Source organism: Sturnira hondurensis, unplaced genomic scaffold (assembly GCF_014824575.4).
Source record: "Sturnira hondurensis isolate 20B ecotype Veracruz unplaced genomic scaffold, ASM1482457v3 Scaffold0007406, whole genome shotgun sequence".
NCBI classification, from domain to species: Eukaryota; Metazoa; Chordata; class Mammalia; order Chiroptera; family Phyllostomidae; genus Sturnira; species Sturnira hondurensis.
The window spans coordinates 14810312-14827965 of NW_028080037.1; the positions used below are offsets into that span (position 1 = coordinate 14810312).

At 43.7% G+C, this 17654-nt stretch overlaps 1 protein-coding gene across 2 annotated transcripts in view; it reads right to left on the reverse strand.

The window, feature by feature from the left end:
• PITPNB (phosphatidylinositol transfer protein beta) overlaps positions 1 to 17654 on the reverse strand; it is a 70182-nt gene that overhangs the window by 3948 nt on the left and 48580 nt on the right. For both annotated transcript variants that reach the window (XM_037052400.1, XM_037052401.1), the window contains exons 9-10: positions 5326 to 5436; positions 3096 to 3218 (exon numbers count right to left, since the gene is read on the reverse strand). In XM_037052400.1, the coding sequence (XP_036908295.1) occupies positions 3096 to 3218; positions 5326 to 5436 (234 nt within the window). The remainder of the gene's footprint in view (positions 1 to 3095; positions 3219 to 5325; positions 5437 to 17654) is intronic.

Below are 17654 nucleotides of genomic sequence, written 5' to 3' on the forward strand. Positions count from 1 at the left end.
ACATGAGGTGAGAAAAGGACCGGTCTGACCCCCGTTCCTCCAGTCCCCTCACCGGGAAGGGAGCCAGGAGGACTGTCCACCTCCGCCGCTTCGGAGACCGGGTTCCTCCGAGGAGTTCTTTACAGGAAGTTTGTCAAAAAGAGGAAGAACAAGCAAGCCCAGGAACAATGTACAAGAAACAATGACGGACAGACACAGGAATGCATCAGAAAAGACAGGCATTCATAAAAATAGTCTACAGACAACTTAAAAAACTCAACGAGAAAATTAAGGAAAAGAACAGACAGAAAAGGAGCAAATGCAATACACACATTTCTAAACTCAGCCCTTCTCTCCGACCCCACAGAAGTGCCCCACGAGGCTGAGGACGAACGCAAAAGGTGTGCCCCAGGCATTCTCTCGGCTGCTGGGCCTAAGACCCAGGTTTCTCCCCAGAGTCACAGGCACTGGCATCCCCCTCACGCCTAACCTCTCAAGATGCTATCCTTCTCTCCAGGACCAAAACCCATTTCAAAGAAACCCGATTCTTCAAATATTTGTGAATTAAGAAGAGAATTCAATGTATCAAGTTCTATCATCAGGTGTCGGGAATAGGGGACCTCAGGAAAAGAGACAGTTCCTCCCACTCGAGCAGGCCACGCCCCCCAGGAGGCAGAGCTTCCCGGGCAGGCGGTTGTGCTGCTGCCCTGACTGGGGGGGGGGGGGGGGTGGGCCTCCCAGGGCAGCCGCCAGGGCTGGGGCAGCTGCAGCACGACATGGAGTAGACTCCCCAGTGACCTGAAGCAAGATGACCGGAAAGGGATTTTGTTATGATCAGCAGTTAACGCTGGAATTTTCCTTAAAATGCTGTTGAAACATGTAACAGAGAAACTTCCATATACCTCCAGCTCTGAACTGATGGTAAGATTCCCACTAACTTCTTGGGGGAATCAAGTTGAGTCATGTGGGTAAAATAATAACGACCTTCTGGTAATTTTGGCTTCTCTGAAACTGCGTGTCTCTCTTTTCGAGTGTAATTACTAACTCACGACTGACTGACCTGCCCGGAAAAGCAGCTGAGACTACGGGTCTGCTGCCTCGGGTGGGAGCGGGTCCCCACCTGCCCGCCAGGGCTCCCCTCATGTCGCCACTGGGGCTGTTCCGAGTCCAGGGAGCAGGAGATGGAGAACTTGTGGGGGAAGAATCGGTCTCAGCCAAGTTCCGTCCAAGGGGCTCAGAGGGAGGCACGGTCCAGGGCCCAAGCCAGGGAGGGCTCCATCCATCGCCCTCCACTCTGACCACTCTTCCTCAGGAGAGTTCAAATCAAGAAAAATAAGTCTGTTTCTCTTTATCCTGGTGTTGGTAAATCGTTTTTGGAGATGCTAAGGCTGGATCATGAGTTCAGTGAGAATGAGTGTAACCATGATGCTTTCTTTCTTTCTCCAAAACCCAGAACTGTGCCTCCCCAGAGAAGCCTCTAGTGAAAGGCAAAAGACTTAAGCAATCTGAAGAGAAACCAGAGCACACACTGCTTTCTTTGCAATGTTTGGCTGACACCGGCTGCTCAAAAGGGCTGGAGACAGAGCTGGCAGGTGTTGCCAGAGCCCGGAGCACCTGGAGGGGCGGAGCCAGGCGAGGAGGGGGATAGGTTCAGACTGAGTGGTGGCGGTGGGTGCTTCTTGGAAAAGGGCACCTGACTCTCGAGGAAGGGGAGACAGAGGTTGGTGAGAGGCACAGAGAGACAGGCCATACCCAACCGAGACTTACTCTTGCCTGTTTAAACATTGTGACTGCACCAGCCTAAAAATAAGGAGGCAAGGGACAGTCTTCCACGCTTGCCATCTGGTCGCCTCATACTAGTAGTAAGAGAAACTGAGGTCAAAGAAGCTTCCACTGCCCGGCCTAAAAACCAAACCCCAATTTACATTGTTTTCTCTGTGGGGAAACATGTTCCAAATTTCAAAAAATCAACTTAGAAACTTTTGGACCAAAATCCATTCATAAGTTGGAGACTGTCTGAAGTTTACTTTATGTATAAGATAAGGTTAAAACATTTTATTGCCTTATAAAGAAAATATGTCCTAGTCCTCTCAGAAGGTTTGTATAAAGCTAATTAGAAGCAGATCTGCCGTAATCACCAAAAGTAAGCAATTTTAAACAGATTCTTTACGATGCTCCGTTCCGGACAAATAGATTTCTTTCTGTGCCAAAGAGCCTGATTTGCTGCCGCTCTCCCGTGATTAAATGGAGTTCCTGCCTCACACGCAGGCGTTTGTCAAACGCTTGCCCGCGGGGCGTCCAAACCTGCCGCTGCTGGCGGGCCTGGAGATGACCGCATGGAAACCACCAGCCCACCCTGGACCCTCCTTGGGCCTGTTTCCCCCACGGGGCCTCACTTACAACTGAAAAGCAGCGCAGCCGAGAGCTAGAGCAAAAGCAAAACGAGGTGCAGGAGGAAGTCAGGGAAGAACTGTCGTGGGGAGAAATGGGGTGCTCAGACAACACAGAGCCTGCTCGCCGGTGGTGGGGGCAGCCAGGGTGGGGTTTCACTGTGAGACACGGCCCGCTGACCTCTAGCCCAAGGATCACTTGGCTGTATCTCTGCCTAAAGCTTAAGAAGAACCGAGATTTACTGCCAGTTGTGGGAGGGAGAAGGCTTTTCTGGAATCAGTGGCAAAATCACGCCCCTTATCTGTCCTACAGAAGCGGGAACTGGGACTTCCTGTGCTAACATTAGTAACTTACTGTGATAACGAAATGAACCAAAGCAGCCTGTCCTCACAAAGTGCTGTCTGAGGGGCTGGGAGACAGATACCATCGGAGAGAACTAACGCAGAAAAAGGAATTTACAAAGCACTGGACATCTTACATATAACAAATTGTGAATCCAGAAAGCTCTAGTCTACTTTCATGAAAAGATGCTCAAGAAAAGGGCAGCCAGAACACGTGAAGCGACGCTAGTGTCTGAGAAACTCAGTTTTGGTACGGATACACAGAATAAGGGTTAAGAAACAGCTTCCAATAGTACGCTTCTAACTCTAAGCCCACACTTACTAAGCACACAGACAGTACTAGAAAGGGAAAACTGGGGAATTTCCACAAACAGGAAGTCTTACTGTTTCTAGTTCTTTCTGAGTTTCGTCTTCCATTCGCCTAATATCTTCCATTGTCAGATCAATCCACTTGTCAATCCAACAAAAAAGCTGGCGATGAAAGTTCGTAAATATCCTTTTTTCTTGCTTTTAAAACAAAGAAGAAAAGTAGTATAAGATGGTAAAACTCCAAGATTAATGGCACATTAACTTATATCTCCCAATTAACACATGAAATCGATACATACTTGCTTTGAAAAGACTACATCGATTAGTAGAAATCTTAATTTCATACTCTTACCATTTTGTAAAACACAATAAAAAAGAAAGATTTCCCTGTGAAATGTGCAGCAATCTCTCCTTGCAAAGGAAGTATTCAGAAGCAACTGTACAATATAAATGTGGTGTGTACGTTCTATCCCACGAAAACTCCTGCCGGACCTGATCTGTTCTCACCTTTTTCTAAAGGTCAATCACCAAAGGTCAACTCAATTTCTTTTGCTACAAAGCTATACATTATTATTCTTAACTTCTCTGCAGTTCAAAGGAATGCTGTGAGCTAGAGTACAACAACATACTGAAAGAGGAGTCCTGGGTTCTTGGAGTAAGATGTTTTATTAAATTAAGAATTATTACATACTCCTGGCTGGTGTAACTCGGTGGATTGAGTGTGGGCCTTTGAACCACACGATCGTGGTTCGATTCCCAGTCAGGGCACATGCCTGGGTTGCAGGCCAGTTCCCAGCAGGGGACTCACAAGAGGCAACCATACATTGATATTTCTCTCCTTCTCTCCTTCCCTCCCCCTCTAAAGATAAATAAAATCTTTAAAAAAAGGTTTTTTTAAAAAAGAATTATTACTGTCCATTAATCTTGCTATTCTAATGTTAGTGTGTGTATATATATGTGCATACATATATACGTATGCACATGCACACACACACACACGCCATACCATATATATAATTAATGTTGTAACTGCTGGATCATTTAGGTTTTATTCAACTTTCCCAAGAACAGGGTGGAAATGGGAGGGAGGTGGGGCGCACTGGGGGTGGGGGTGGGCAGGGCTGGGAATATAAGACAGAAAACTGTACTTGCACAAGAATTAAATAAAAATTAAAATTTAAAAAAAATAAATAAAATGCATTAGAAAAAAAACAACAACAACAAACAACAACAACAACAAAAACTTTCCCAAGAACAGAAAAGTGCACTGAACAGTGAGTACTTTAGTATTTTTGGGCACTCTTCAACATTCACATTTTTTTCCATGAACAGAAGGGGTTTCATCAATTTTATGAGGGACTTCTATTTATCAGAACTAGATCGTTAGTCCATCGTTATGATCCAGGAGGAAGGAAGGAGGCCGGTATTTACAGAGTGCCTACTGTGGGCCAACTGCAAGCAGGCCCAAGGATAATCAGTTTCCAGACTTTAAGATCTTTAAGAAAAAAAAAAACCTGTTAGAGCAGTTAGTTTAAAACTTAAAAAAAAAAATATGGTGGAACTCTGCCACCACAACTAGTGTGGGTCAGAGACACGAAAGGGGCTTCTTTCTAATGAAAATGAAACAAACATTCACCCTCCAGGAAAAGTAAATACCTAAGACTTTCCATACTCCTCATGTGTTTATAACCATGTGTATTTTTATACAACTGCAATTCCCGCCCCCTTTCTAGATTAACTGCCCATTACTTTCCCTTTCATACAGAAGTCATAAAAGAGACGATCAGATTTCAGATCCTCAGATTTGGTGTAACTACTCTCAGCGAGGACCCCTAAAGAGAAGACACACCACAGGAGTGCAAAGCACACAAGAAAAGTGTACGTCAGGAGAGGACGTATGGAAGGCACAAGGGGTACCCAGCTGAGGTGGGAGGAAGGGGCACCCTGGCAGGCGAGGCCTGGTCTCCCCCTTCGGCCCGTGTGGAGCACCGTGTCCCCCTGGGGACCTGCTGCGTGTGGACAAGGCTCTCCACAGAAGAGCTGAGCAAACCATCAAAAAACCACTTTAAACCAAAAACTGCTATGCTCTTCCCTACAGCAAGACCCTTAAAACCTCTGCTGGCATCTGTCTTTGGTGTTTCTAGGGAGAAGAAGTAGGGCAGAGAGGAATTACACACAGACAATGATTTTTACCTTATGGGGGGGGGGGGAATAAAGCAAAGTGGTAACATAGAAAATATCCCATGAACAGCTACCTCAAAATCTTAACCCAAACTGAGGCCACTGCATTTTGAACAGATTTTACCTTCTGAATGAAGTTCTCTACTTTGCTCTGCAGCCCCCACCACTTGAATTTGATGGTCACCAGCTTATAGGCACACATCTGAGGACAGTCAGGGTTGCCGGCCAGCTCCTTCTAGATGAGGAACATTGAAAGGGGAAATCGTGATTTAAATATTTATGTTTTGATTATAACTGACTGTTGTGTAACGACATCACAGGCATACATGAAGAAAATTACAATCTCATAAATGTGTCTAATTCGGGTATTGGGAAATTTGAAATCCTTTTAGCAAAAGCGGCCAGTATTCCCCTGTTACAGACCCTCCCTTCCACAGACGAAGTTACTTTCTGACTCTACGGTTTAATAGGCGCATTGCTGTCTCAAATCACACTATTCAGATTTCATATTAAATATCAAATTCTATTCACATCTTATCAGTAGCGAGCCTTTAATACGTAAGGGTTCTCATAAAGTCATTATCATTCCACCACCATGAATGTGGTGAGGCACACTACAAAATGATGAAGACGTTAGTTGTCTTCTGTGCCTTCAAAGACTGGCAAGTGGCGAGGCCCTGTTTTATTTATTAACTGAGCTGTGTGTATGCTGTGCTTAGCTGGTACAACTCAAGGGCATAATACATAATAGTTCTTTCGTTCCCTTATTCTCTCTCTCATAGTCATTATTTACTACTTTGTATTTGCAACAACAACAAAATTTAAATAAACCTTCCCCAAAGAAGAGAAAGTCATGTGCAACACTATGGGGACCTTTTTAATAAAAACTAAATTATTGAGTAAAAAAATGAAGTAGCCTTTTACAAGCGTTTTCCTCTTCCCTGCCATTGTTCGCAGCTTCACACAGCGTTTAAGACACTACAATGCCTGCGTCAGTCACACCGTGTGCCACTGTCACTTCCTGTCACCCTCAACTCACAAACTCCATTTTCAGTAAGTTCACTGTGTGAACAAATATTTTTTCCATTTAGCCACATATACATAAATTCAAAAAATGATGACTTTCTAGCTCTTACTCTAAAACTCTAAGATTATTCTTCATTTGTCCGTCCAATCATAGCCCCAGACCACATTTCCCCCCAAACTCTCACTAATGTTCCAGTTTCAAGTGAATCTTAAGGATAAGACAACATGAAAAAAATTCTACTTTGGTATTATTCATAGAACTCAATATCCTATAGAAGCTCAAATGACTGACCAACTTTTCTCAGAACATCTCTTCTGTAATAACAATTCATCTTCTGAATAATGATCTGGTATATGGGTTAAATCAATGGGGCGCTATCACAAGCACTTAAGATTATTACATACAACAAACTGTCCTTTTCCAGGTGAGTCTGATGTCAACAGAAGAACTTGGCTAGCTTAGTTCTACTTTTGCAAGATTTCCCTCCCATAATACAGTGTACCACGATAAAGTTCAGCACGGGAGCACAAATACACCCCCCCCACACACTTAATGAACAAGTTTAATTCAGTAAGTGTTAAGTGGGTGCCATTTACAACCCAGCCTGTGCTGGGTGTTGCCAGAGGACACGAAGTAGCTGGCAGAGAGGAGAGTGATTATGTGTGTAAGTGATGATAAAAACCGCTACTCTCGGTGCCCACAATCTCTCAGAAGGAACACCCTTCTGTGGTGGCTGCTGTGGCCCTGGGCAAACACACACACACTTGCAACGGCCCCCGCCCCGCCCCGCCGACCTGCATGCCCCATGAATTGAATCTGGACTGCAGAGCGTGGAAGCAACCTTCCATAGGACAAAGGAAGCTTCTGAGTGCCTCAGACTCACTGAAACAATGAAAAACTGGTCTTTCAGAGACCTTTTTCCATAAGCAATGAGCCAGTCCTAAGGTGCTCTCCAACGAGTGTCACCGAAGACCTTCATAATTGTGAAGACCTACACAATTTGGGTGTACGGAGAACAACGCTCTTAAAGTTGCGAGCTACAACTGCCCAAGAGTTCCCATTAGGCCCAGTAACTTCCTGTGTACGGTGGGAAGGACCCTCCACCTCCCGGGGCCTCACTTCTGTCAGAAAAGGAAAGGCTGGGCTCTAGCGATGCTGTCCACCCTCCACTCCTGCGACATTAAAAGCAGGGGGAGGGAACTTAGCTCCTCCTCAACAGTCAGGGTCAGCCCAGGGCTGTGGGCGGTTAAGGCACATGGCCTTGACATCCAAAGCTTTGTCTTAAAACTTCCTATAACTTTGCATTTCCTCCTCCCCCCCTCATAGTATTCCTGGGCTTAACAAAGTATCCCCCTGCCCACACAGGCTGAACTTCCTCGGTGGCTGGGAACCTCTGCCGCACCACTTAGATACCCTGGGAGGGGGACCCCGGGTACCCTGCAGAGGGAGCATGCCACGCTCCTACTGACCATGGGCCACTGGTAACTCCATTCTGTAACCCCAAATCATTAGACACTGTGCGCTGATGAAAACCCTGAGTATTTCTAGTGAACACCGACTCCTCAGAAGTCTCCCACCATTTTATCAAAGCAGCAGGATCAAGCATGGTTCCAATTAAAGGGTGAGCTAAATTTAATATAAACATGCCTATACCCAACTGGGGCTCCGAGAACAGAGCAGACACGTGATTTCAACAATTACCTACATTGTTTCTCACATTCTTTCTAGTGTCTCTGGCAGGCTGCTCAAATCAATTACAGTAATACTGGTAATTTATGAAGTAATAATGGCCTATACAACTTAGTTTAAAAACTGTAAGTGATAGGACAAAAAAGAACCAGTTCTCTATCTTCCCCAGATCTAAACTGTATAGTCAGTCTCAATCTGCTTTTTCTGTCTTCTACCAAACAATTATTAAAAAGAAAAAGCTCAGGGAAGAATATGTAAACCAATTAACAACGAACAGCCTGCTGCCTGGGTTTCCTGGACTAACTCCCCACGGCACCAACGCCTCACACAGTGCGAGGCACAGGAGGTGACCTACAGGAGCAGATTCTCACAGCCTTAGGAGGAAACCGAGGACACAGAAGCCGTATACCTGCCCTCAGTCACTCCTACCAGTATTAATATGTGATGGTTGAGGTCTCATCCAATCCCAAAAATGACTTGTGCAATTCACCTCTTGGTCTGAGCTGTGGTCTTAACACAAGTGATTACATTGAAGAAACAACTTTAAAAGGTCTCCACACTTACAGCAAGGAAACAGAAAATACTGAAACTGCCTACACGCAATAAATAGAGGCTAAAAGAATCCTTCCTTTGGAGGCTGTCCTTTCTAGGGGTGGAATCTAATACTGCGTAACCCAAGGCTCAAAGCTGTTCACAGCCTATGCGTACCATATACCCTTTAACCTGGTAATTCTACTTTCGGAAACATGTTCCCATTCACCAGGTAAGAAAACAAAAACACTGCAGATTTATTTATAACAGCAAAAACCTGGACTTTAAAACTGGACACCTACTGAAGGAGCGGTGAAATACCTCACAGGCCTTCCAAACAGTGGCCTTCTATGCAAACAGTCATTAAAACCCATCTTTTTAAAAAATGATTAACAATGTGGGGGGAAAAAGCTTAATATGTAAATACAAATAGGTATCTATGATACAAACATTTGTACAAATAACCTACATGAATTGGGAAATACAACAGTAATTACATAATGTGCCTGTAATTGATTTTATTCTCTCCTGTGAATAATTCTTCATTTTCAAAACAATATACAAATATCACTTTATTAAAAAACTAATAAGCATAAAAATAAACTCTAAAAAATTCTCAAGATTTATTTTTCCCTAAATTATCTGGGTGCTATTTCAAATCTTTATTCTTCTTTGACTATAAAAAATCTAATGTTTTCCTGCCTTTCTTCTTTTTGATGTTCAACAAATCAAAGCTAAACAAAATCAAGCTGAAAGCTGAACTAATATCTTTAACGCAGAGCTTTAGCTCAGTCTGTATTCAACTTCTCCTGATCTTTAACTTCTAAAGCAAAAACAAGGTTATCTGTCCAGAGGAAAATAGAACGAACCTTCAAAGTCATCAGAAATATTGTGGAAAAATGTATACCTTTTATTAAAATGTGAAAAATCTCGATGGAACAAATATCTAGGCCCCCCGTCCCATTTCAAGCCATGTTCTAGGATCGCCAGGACCCAGAGGGGTCCCGGGTGCCTCCCAGGCCTCTGGAGGCTCACTGCTTGGGCAAGGCAAAGCCTCTTTTTTGACCTTGAACGATACAAATGTTTTCTGATTCTTTTCTCTTCATCAGTTGAAAACAAATGAGAAAGCAAAGAAAGCCAAAACCTAAATCGGATCACTCACACATAATTCTCATCCAGCCCAAACCTAACACTTCCTGACCTACTCAAAACAGGATTTGCACTGGTAATCCATGAGTAAATAGAATTATTTTGCAGATAAATAAGATTTATATAGATTAATGCATAAAAATTTAAAAGAATAATTGAAAATAAAAGGTAAAATATGCCTGGTTCACAAAGTACAAGATCAGAAGTCTTATAAAATGAAAATTGTGGGCTAAGAGAAGAACCCCAAATTATGACTCGCCTCTCCATAATTTATATTTCATCTGTTAACACTGCTAGCACTAGCTAGTTGTGAAATGTTTCTTAAATTTTATTTAAATTCTTTGTGTGTTCACTGAATTCCTTGCATTTCATGTTTTTTTTTTAACCATAAATGAAGCCCCCAAACTCAAATCATGTTTTCAATTTAAGGATGTATATTAGGTTACTCTGAGGTATGTGGATGAGGCCTAAGGGGCAGTAATGTATACTAAAGCCACACAACATAACTAAACAAAACCCAGCATGTTTAACTGGAATGGTGCGCAATCAGCCCATGTTATCCATATGGACTAGTTTCTTGTACCTATGACAGATATATTCAAACATAAGAGAATTAAAAAAAAAACTCCAAAACACAACAAAACCACAACCGAAGGTATTCTGAAAACTCATTTTCTAAAAATATAGTTCTCACACAGTCTTGTGCTATTGGGTTGGCCAAAAAAGCCCATACAGCTTTTCTCTGTAAAATAAAAGACACATTTCTCATTTTCACCAATAACTTTATTGATCTGAGTATTTTTTGTATGTCAGCTACCTCCCACATGGTGGAATGTTGATTGTTCTCAATTAATGTCTCGATTTGATCGCTATCAGCTTCAGCTGGTCCGCCCGACCGTGGAGCATCGTCCAGAGAGAAACCTCCAGCTCGAACCTTCACAGACCACCTTTGACAAGTTCAGTCAGTCACAGCACTTTCTCCACACACAGCACAAATTTTTTTTTGCATTTCAGTTGCTTTTTTACCTTTCTTGAAATAATAAAGTATAATATGTAGAAAGTGTTGTGTATTTTCTTCCATCTCCAGTATTAATTTTGATAAATTTTTATTTAATGCACACTGATACAGCAGCTGTCACAATACAATATAACAATGGCTTCGAATGAGGTTAAAGAAAACTGAGCACAGACTTCCAGCCAAGATAAAGGCATAGATAGACACACCGTGCCTCCTTGCACAGCCAAAATTAAGGACAACAACAATTTAAAAACAAAAAAACAACCAGAACTGACAGAAAATTGAACTGTATAGAAGTCCGACAACCATTCACCCAGAAGGTAAGGGGGCGGAGAGGGGGTGCTCAGGTGGGTGGCTGGCCAGACCCTGGGAGTGGGGTGGCAACAAGCAAACCCAGTGAGGGCGCAAGGCACCTGGCTGACTGCAGTCACACTGCAAAAATAAACCGGGGTTTCAGTCAAGACAGACCAGGCAAACCCAGGGCCCCCACACTGGGAAAGAAAGCCTAAAAGCACCAATTGAAAACACTTGTGAGGGTTGAGGTGCTGGGAGAGACCCCCAGACTCACAGGAGAGTTCGTTGGAGACACCCCCCAGGGTCCTAGAATGTATACAAGCCCACCCACCCAGGAATCAGCACCAGAAGGGCTCAGTTTGCTTGTGGGAAGCAGCAGAGGGGACTGAAATCCGAGAGAGAACAGAGCAAAGCGCCATTGTTCCCTCTCTGACCCCACCCCTACATACAGTGTCACAACCCAGTGACTGGGTTGCCCCGCCCTGGTGAACACCTAAGGCTCTGCCCCTCATATGTAACGGGCATGACCAGACCAAAAAAGTGTGGCTCGAACGGACTAACAAATCAAAGCTCCAGAGCCAATACATCTAAGCAACCAAGAGATAGCCAACCTATCAGATGCACAGTTCAAAGCACTGGTGATCAGGATGCCCACAGAACTGGCTGACTTTGGTCACAAATTAGATGAAAAAATGAGGGCTACACTGAGTGAAATGAAGGAAAATGCACAGGGAACCAATAGTGATGGGAAGAAAACTGGGACTCAAATCAATGAAGTGGACCAGAGGAAGAAAGAAACAACCAAACAGAAAAGAATGAAGAAACAAGAATTCAAAAAATTAGGAGAGGCTTAGGAACCTTCAGGACATCTTTAAATGTTCCAACATCCGAATTATAGGGGTACCAGAAGGGGAAGAGGAACAGCCACGAGTGGAAAACTTATTTGAACAAATATTAAAGGAGAACTTCCCCAGTCTGGCAAAGGCAATAAATAGACTTCCAGGAAGTCCAAGAAGCTCAGAGAGTCCCAAAGAAGTTGGACACAAGGAAACACACACACACCAAGGCACATCATAATTACATTAGCCAAGATTAAAAAGAAGGAGAGAATCCTAGAAGCAGCAAGAGATAAGGAAACAGTCACCTAAAGGAGTGCCCATCAGACTGTCAGCTGCTTTCTCAAAAGAGACCTTACAGGCAAGGGGCTGGACAGAAGTATTCCAAGTCATGAAATCCAAAGACCTACAGCCAAGATTGCTCTATCCAACAAAGCTTTCATTTAGAATGGAGGGGCAGATAAAGTGTTTTTCAGATAAGGTCAGTTCAAGGAGTTCATCATCACCAAGCCCTTATTATATGAAATGTTAAAGGCACTTATCTAAGAAAAAGAAGAAAAAAAATATAAACAGTGAAAGGACAGCAAACTCACAGTTATTAACAACCACACCTAAAACAAAAGCAAACTAAGTGGATAGATAGAACAGGAGTGGAGCCACAGAAATGGAGATCACATGGAAGGTTAGCAACAGAAGAATGGGAGGAGGAGAAGGGGGGAGAAGGTACAGAGAGTAAGTAGCATAGAGGGTAGATAGAAAATAGACAGGGGGAGGGCAAGAATAGTATAGGAAATGTAGAAGCTAAAGAACTTGTGACACATGGACATGAACTAAAGGGGGGAATGTGGTTGGGAGGGGGTGTGCAAGGTGGAGGGGAATGGAGGAAAAGGGACAACTGTAATAGCATAATCAATAAAATATATTTTTAAAAAAGACAACTAAGCACTATTTAGAGCCATCTTATGGAAAAAAACAAACAAACTTTTGGGCCAATCCTATACATGCCAACTCTCCACACACCTCTTCCCACTTAAAATGTATTGGGATGAAGATGGAATAGGTGCACGCTACATTCAACTGAAAATAGTACTTTGCAAGGACACAGACATTTCTAAAAGACTCACACCCCCTTCGTATTTTGAATGCTCAATTTCAGCTGTTGATTTTGCAATGTAAGTTTCCAACCCAGATTTCACTAAGCAAGTTAAAAATAAACGCACTGCTGGGGCCGTTGCCAGTGCAGGCATCAGTAAATACCAACACGAGGTTACAGAATGTATGTGGAGTATGTGTACTGTAATTTCAAGCAAAACCCGATTCCCCAACTCAGCCATTCCCTCATCTCTGTCTAGATTTTGGTAGTCATTTTAATAGATCTACACTGGACATACATTCTTTGTAAGTATCGGGCAAGTCTGACATTTGAATTCATGCATTCACTCATTTATTTTGAGAGAGACAGAAAGGGAAACGAAGGGAGAGAAAGAGAGAGAAATGTTTCTATTTGTGATTCCACTTATTCACGCATTCACTGGTTGATTCTTGTATGTGCCCTGACTGGGGATCATCGAGCCGACGACAACCATGACACACTGGGATGACACTCTAACCAGAACACTTGATTTTTATTTGGTTTAAGACAGTTAACTGGCATCCAGCAAATACTTACTGGGTGTCGACTACAAGCAAACACCTGTGCCAAGCAAGCTAAGTCGGACAGAGCCTACGGCTGAGAACTCAGTGTGTGATGTGGGAGGGACACAGGGGCCAGGGAGGGAGACAGAGTGAAAGCAGAAACCCCCACCCGACCCCACACACAGCAAAGGGAGGCCATCAGCAAAGGCCTCCAGTAGGATTCAGAGGTGGGAGATTCCTGTCTGTTTGGGCAAACGGGAAATGTTAAATGGAAGACGTAAATGAGTAAATGTGAGATCAAGTTCAAAAGATTAACTTAATCGTAACGTAAACTAATGTCACAAAAATAAGCACAGTAAAATTAAGACAGGAAAGCTTACTGCCTGTGAGAAGACAATCAGTCACATTTTCCATGTCTTCAACCTTGGCCATTTTTGTAGCTCACACCCATTTCACTAATAAGAACTATGACATGTGCTTCATGCTTGAGCCCATGACTCTAGGAGTGACAACATACAAGTGAAACCACAAGTTCACCTTTCAAATGAAACTCATGAAGAAAACTCTATGTCCCTGACAGTGTCAGGAAGAAACTCGGCAAGAAGCCCAGCCTGCCAAAATGCGTCTCGGGCCTGAGTAAGACACTGCGTTTCTTCGGGCCCGAGTCCCTCAGTTCTGCCTGAGAACACAGGCGTTTGGTTGCCACATCTAGAAATAATCACGGGCTGCTCTTGGGGCACTTAGCCTCATGAAGACACGCAAAGGCTTTTTTGGTAGCCTCTGCAGGAGTTGTGTAATTTATACTGTGTTAAATACATATTTTTTAAAAACCGAATTGAAAACCTAGTTGTCAAACCAGATACTCAAAAATAATCAGCCATGTTTTAAAATCTGCTTTATTATATATAATTCACAATGTGGTCTAATCAGAAACTAATTATTAAGCCTCATTATACCACCCACTATGGCTTTCAGATGTAGATTGAAGGGAGGGAACAGTTTTTAAAAGGCCTTCGCATCCTCCCTGGGACTCGCAGCCACGTCCACAGGAAGACACACAGAACACCCTCAGTCCTTCTCCCCGGGTGGCTACCAGTAATGGCGGTCAGCGCTCATCAGCCTCCTGAAGACTCTCTGGGCCACTTTCCAGCCAGTGCCCTTTCAAAGAGATTTCCCCATCTAGGTTTCAACTCTTCCCTCACCCCCCACTTTTATTCTACCAATTGCCAGGAGGAGGAAGAAGTCCTGACAGTACGGCAGGAAACACACCAGCATCCTGTAATCCACAAACGCGGCGGCCTTTCACTGGCCTGGAGGGTCCAGAGCGGCTCTTCCGGCAATTCTGAAATGTTTCCAAAGGGTGACTGAGCAGGTAAGCAGTATGACAAACCATTTTGAAAAGCCACACTCCAACTGCCAGAGCTTCTGTGGGCTGCGTTAACTAATGTAGAAGACAACCAGGGCATGCCTTTGTAATCAGAAACAGCACACAACTGTTAGTATGGAAAGTAATACAATTAATAGTAATACAGGAGTAAACTGTTACATGCACTCGCAACTGTGAACCTACTATGGCCCCACCATGTATAAGATAATATAAAAGTCACCACAGGGTCTGGATCAACTTCTTCACTTGACCTGACCCCTTGCCCCCCAAGGCTCAGACACCAGCTGAGTCTTCTGAGACACGTCAGGCACGGGCAGGGCCAGATGCTCCGGCAAAGCCTCTTACACAGACCCTCACAGGCCTCATTTTTAACTATCATACACACGTAGACACAAAAGCTTAAGTCTTTGGAGGCATCTGGATTAAATGAAGAAGGAATGCGGCCTTGCCAGGGGATAAAAATGACATCACAATTTTCAAAGGTGGCGTTTCAATTTGTTAAAATGACAACTCACCAGATGAGAGGAAGCAAACTGCAAAACTAAAGGAATCCACATGAAAACTGTTTTTCATGGACCGTTAGAATAGGTAGTCACACCAATGCCACAACACGCACAGAAAGCCCCCCAAACACAAACCAAAACATGTACACATGTACATACACACACACGCATGTGCAGTGTTACTGAGAAGCGGGACATTCACATCCACAGAAACACACAGTTCTGCCAGAAGCACAATCTTTCTCAGGTGTAAGTCACTCTCCTATTATACGCACAGAGTCACTTAGTCAAGTGTTGAACACAAGTAACGAAATATATTCATGTGATCAGCTTTTTCAAATTCTTTTTATCAGAGGGAAAACAAACACACAACTAAGGCCTGCATCTCTGTGACTGTAGTTTTTGAAAAATTAAAAGGATGCATCAGGCATCAGGCTAACAAACAGGTCTGCATCCTTACGCAATGTGTACAATATGAACATACCCCTGGCAACCCACGGTCCCCTGCTACTGAAGGCTTTCTGAACCACGGGGCCTCTACTTTAGGGCCAACCCAAATCGAACACTCATTGAACACACATAACACGGGAGTATCTGACAACACCCAGAGAGCAGAGCCAGGGAACCCCTAGATACTGGACAGAGAAAAGGAGCAAGTGTGTCATAAACAGGGTGTGACAGGCACTGAGCTCATCAGCACCAAGAGATGATGAAAGCTGTTTGTGCTGACGGTGGTAAGAGCTCCCATTTACTGTGTGCTTCCTCTCTGCTGGGAGTGTAACTCATTCATTCATTCCTTCATTTAGCCCTCACACCAACCTTCTGAGGTAGTTACTACTGTCGTTCCCATTTTAGAGTTCTAAAGACAAAGGCTCAGAGTTTGGATAAGTTATTTAAGTCACAGCTTGTGACAGCCTCCTAGTGGATTTTTAATGGATTTCCTGAATGCCACTGTCACCTGCAGATTCCTTGACCACTGGAAACATGACTTGCGTTAATTGGAGGTATCAAATTCTGGCAAAGAGCATGACTACAGAGAACCACATCACGATTGCCATGATATGACACAGCACAACAGGTTCAGACTGGTGACACTGAGTCACTGGCTGAACATCCAGAATCTGCTCCGCACCCAGGCCTTGCACACCTTTGCGACCACCACGGAACCAGGTGCTACAGAGATGTCCGACGTCCCGCCGTACCTTCCACAACTATTGTCCATGTTTCTCTAGCCAAGTTTCTCATCTTTAAATGAGCAGTTGTTTACCCCACAGGAAGGCCGTGAAGATTAAATACAACTTTGTATAGTGGCTGGCACCAGGGAAAAGTTCCTTTCCCCCTTTCCGGTCTGGTGCAGACAAGCAGTAAATACTGCAGTCATTCAGAAGGAAAACACCACTGCGGGATACGTAAGAAAAGCTTCCAAGAGCCCATGAAGTTTGCACTTAGCTGTGAATGTATTTCACAATCTGGGCCAGGAAGGCGAGTTCTGCTGGGGGGCAGGGGAGCCCTCCAAAGTGGCCGTGAACTACCAGGCAGCACTCACACACACGTTCTTACACAGCCCTGGGTCAGTGGGGCCACAACGAGCTGTCTTCCTTTTTGCTTTAATTTCCATATATTTCTCCCCTACTCTCATACTTCACAAGTACAGAAACTTCCTACTCTCATCCTTCCCAGTGCTACCTTCAATGCCATGAGTACATTTATCGACAAACAGGGCCCACTGAACATGGACAAGATCAAATCAGTCGACGGGCTGCTATTTTTCTATGTTGTATTATCAGCTAGTCATCTTTCTTACTCTTTTTTTCCTTCGCAGGAGTAGACAGATGGTTTAATCAGTTTACCCTGATTGCCCTAGTTATTTCTGATCATGGTAACTCACTGAAATTCAGTTAAGCAGTAACTCAATTTATAAGAGTAGCTACATCCACCCTTATTTGGCTATCAACAACAGGCAAATGGGTAGAAGGGTCTCACTACCAGACAGAACTCTCCCAGAGAAACAAGAAACTATTGCTTTACACACACACACACACACACACACACACACACAATGGTGGGGGTGGGAGACTCCTACAGTGCACCCTGAAACAATGTAAAATTCACATATTTCTAAAACTGAAAGCTGTTCTAGAATTTTAAATCATTGTTAATCGATAACAGGAGACTAATCAGTAGTTAAAAAGGTAAAAGTCATAAAGGAATCAAAATCATACTCCAAGTTCCTAAAAGGCTGTAAAATCATGTAAAAGTCGTATTGTCAAATTGCTTCTGCTGCCCGTTATAAAAGTTGGTGAGGAGTTCCCTGACTCCAAGCGTAACAGCCCACCGGGTTATGTAGCACTGCCCTTGAAGTTTACACATGAAAAACTGATCTG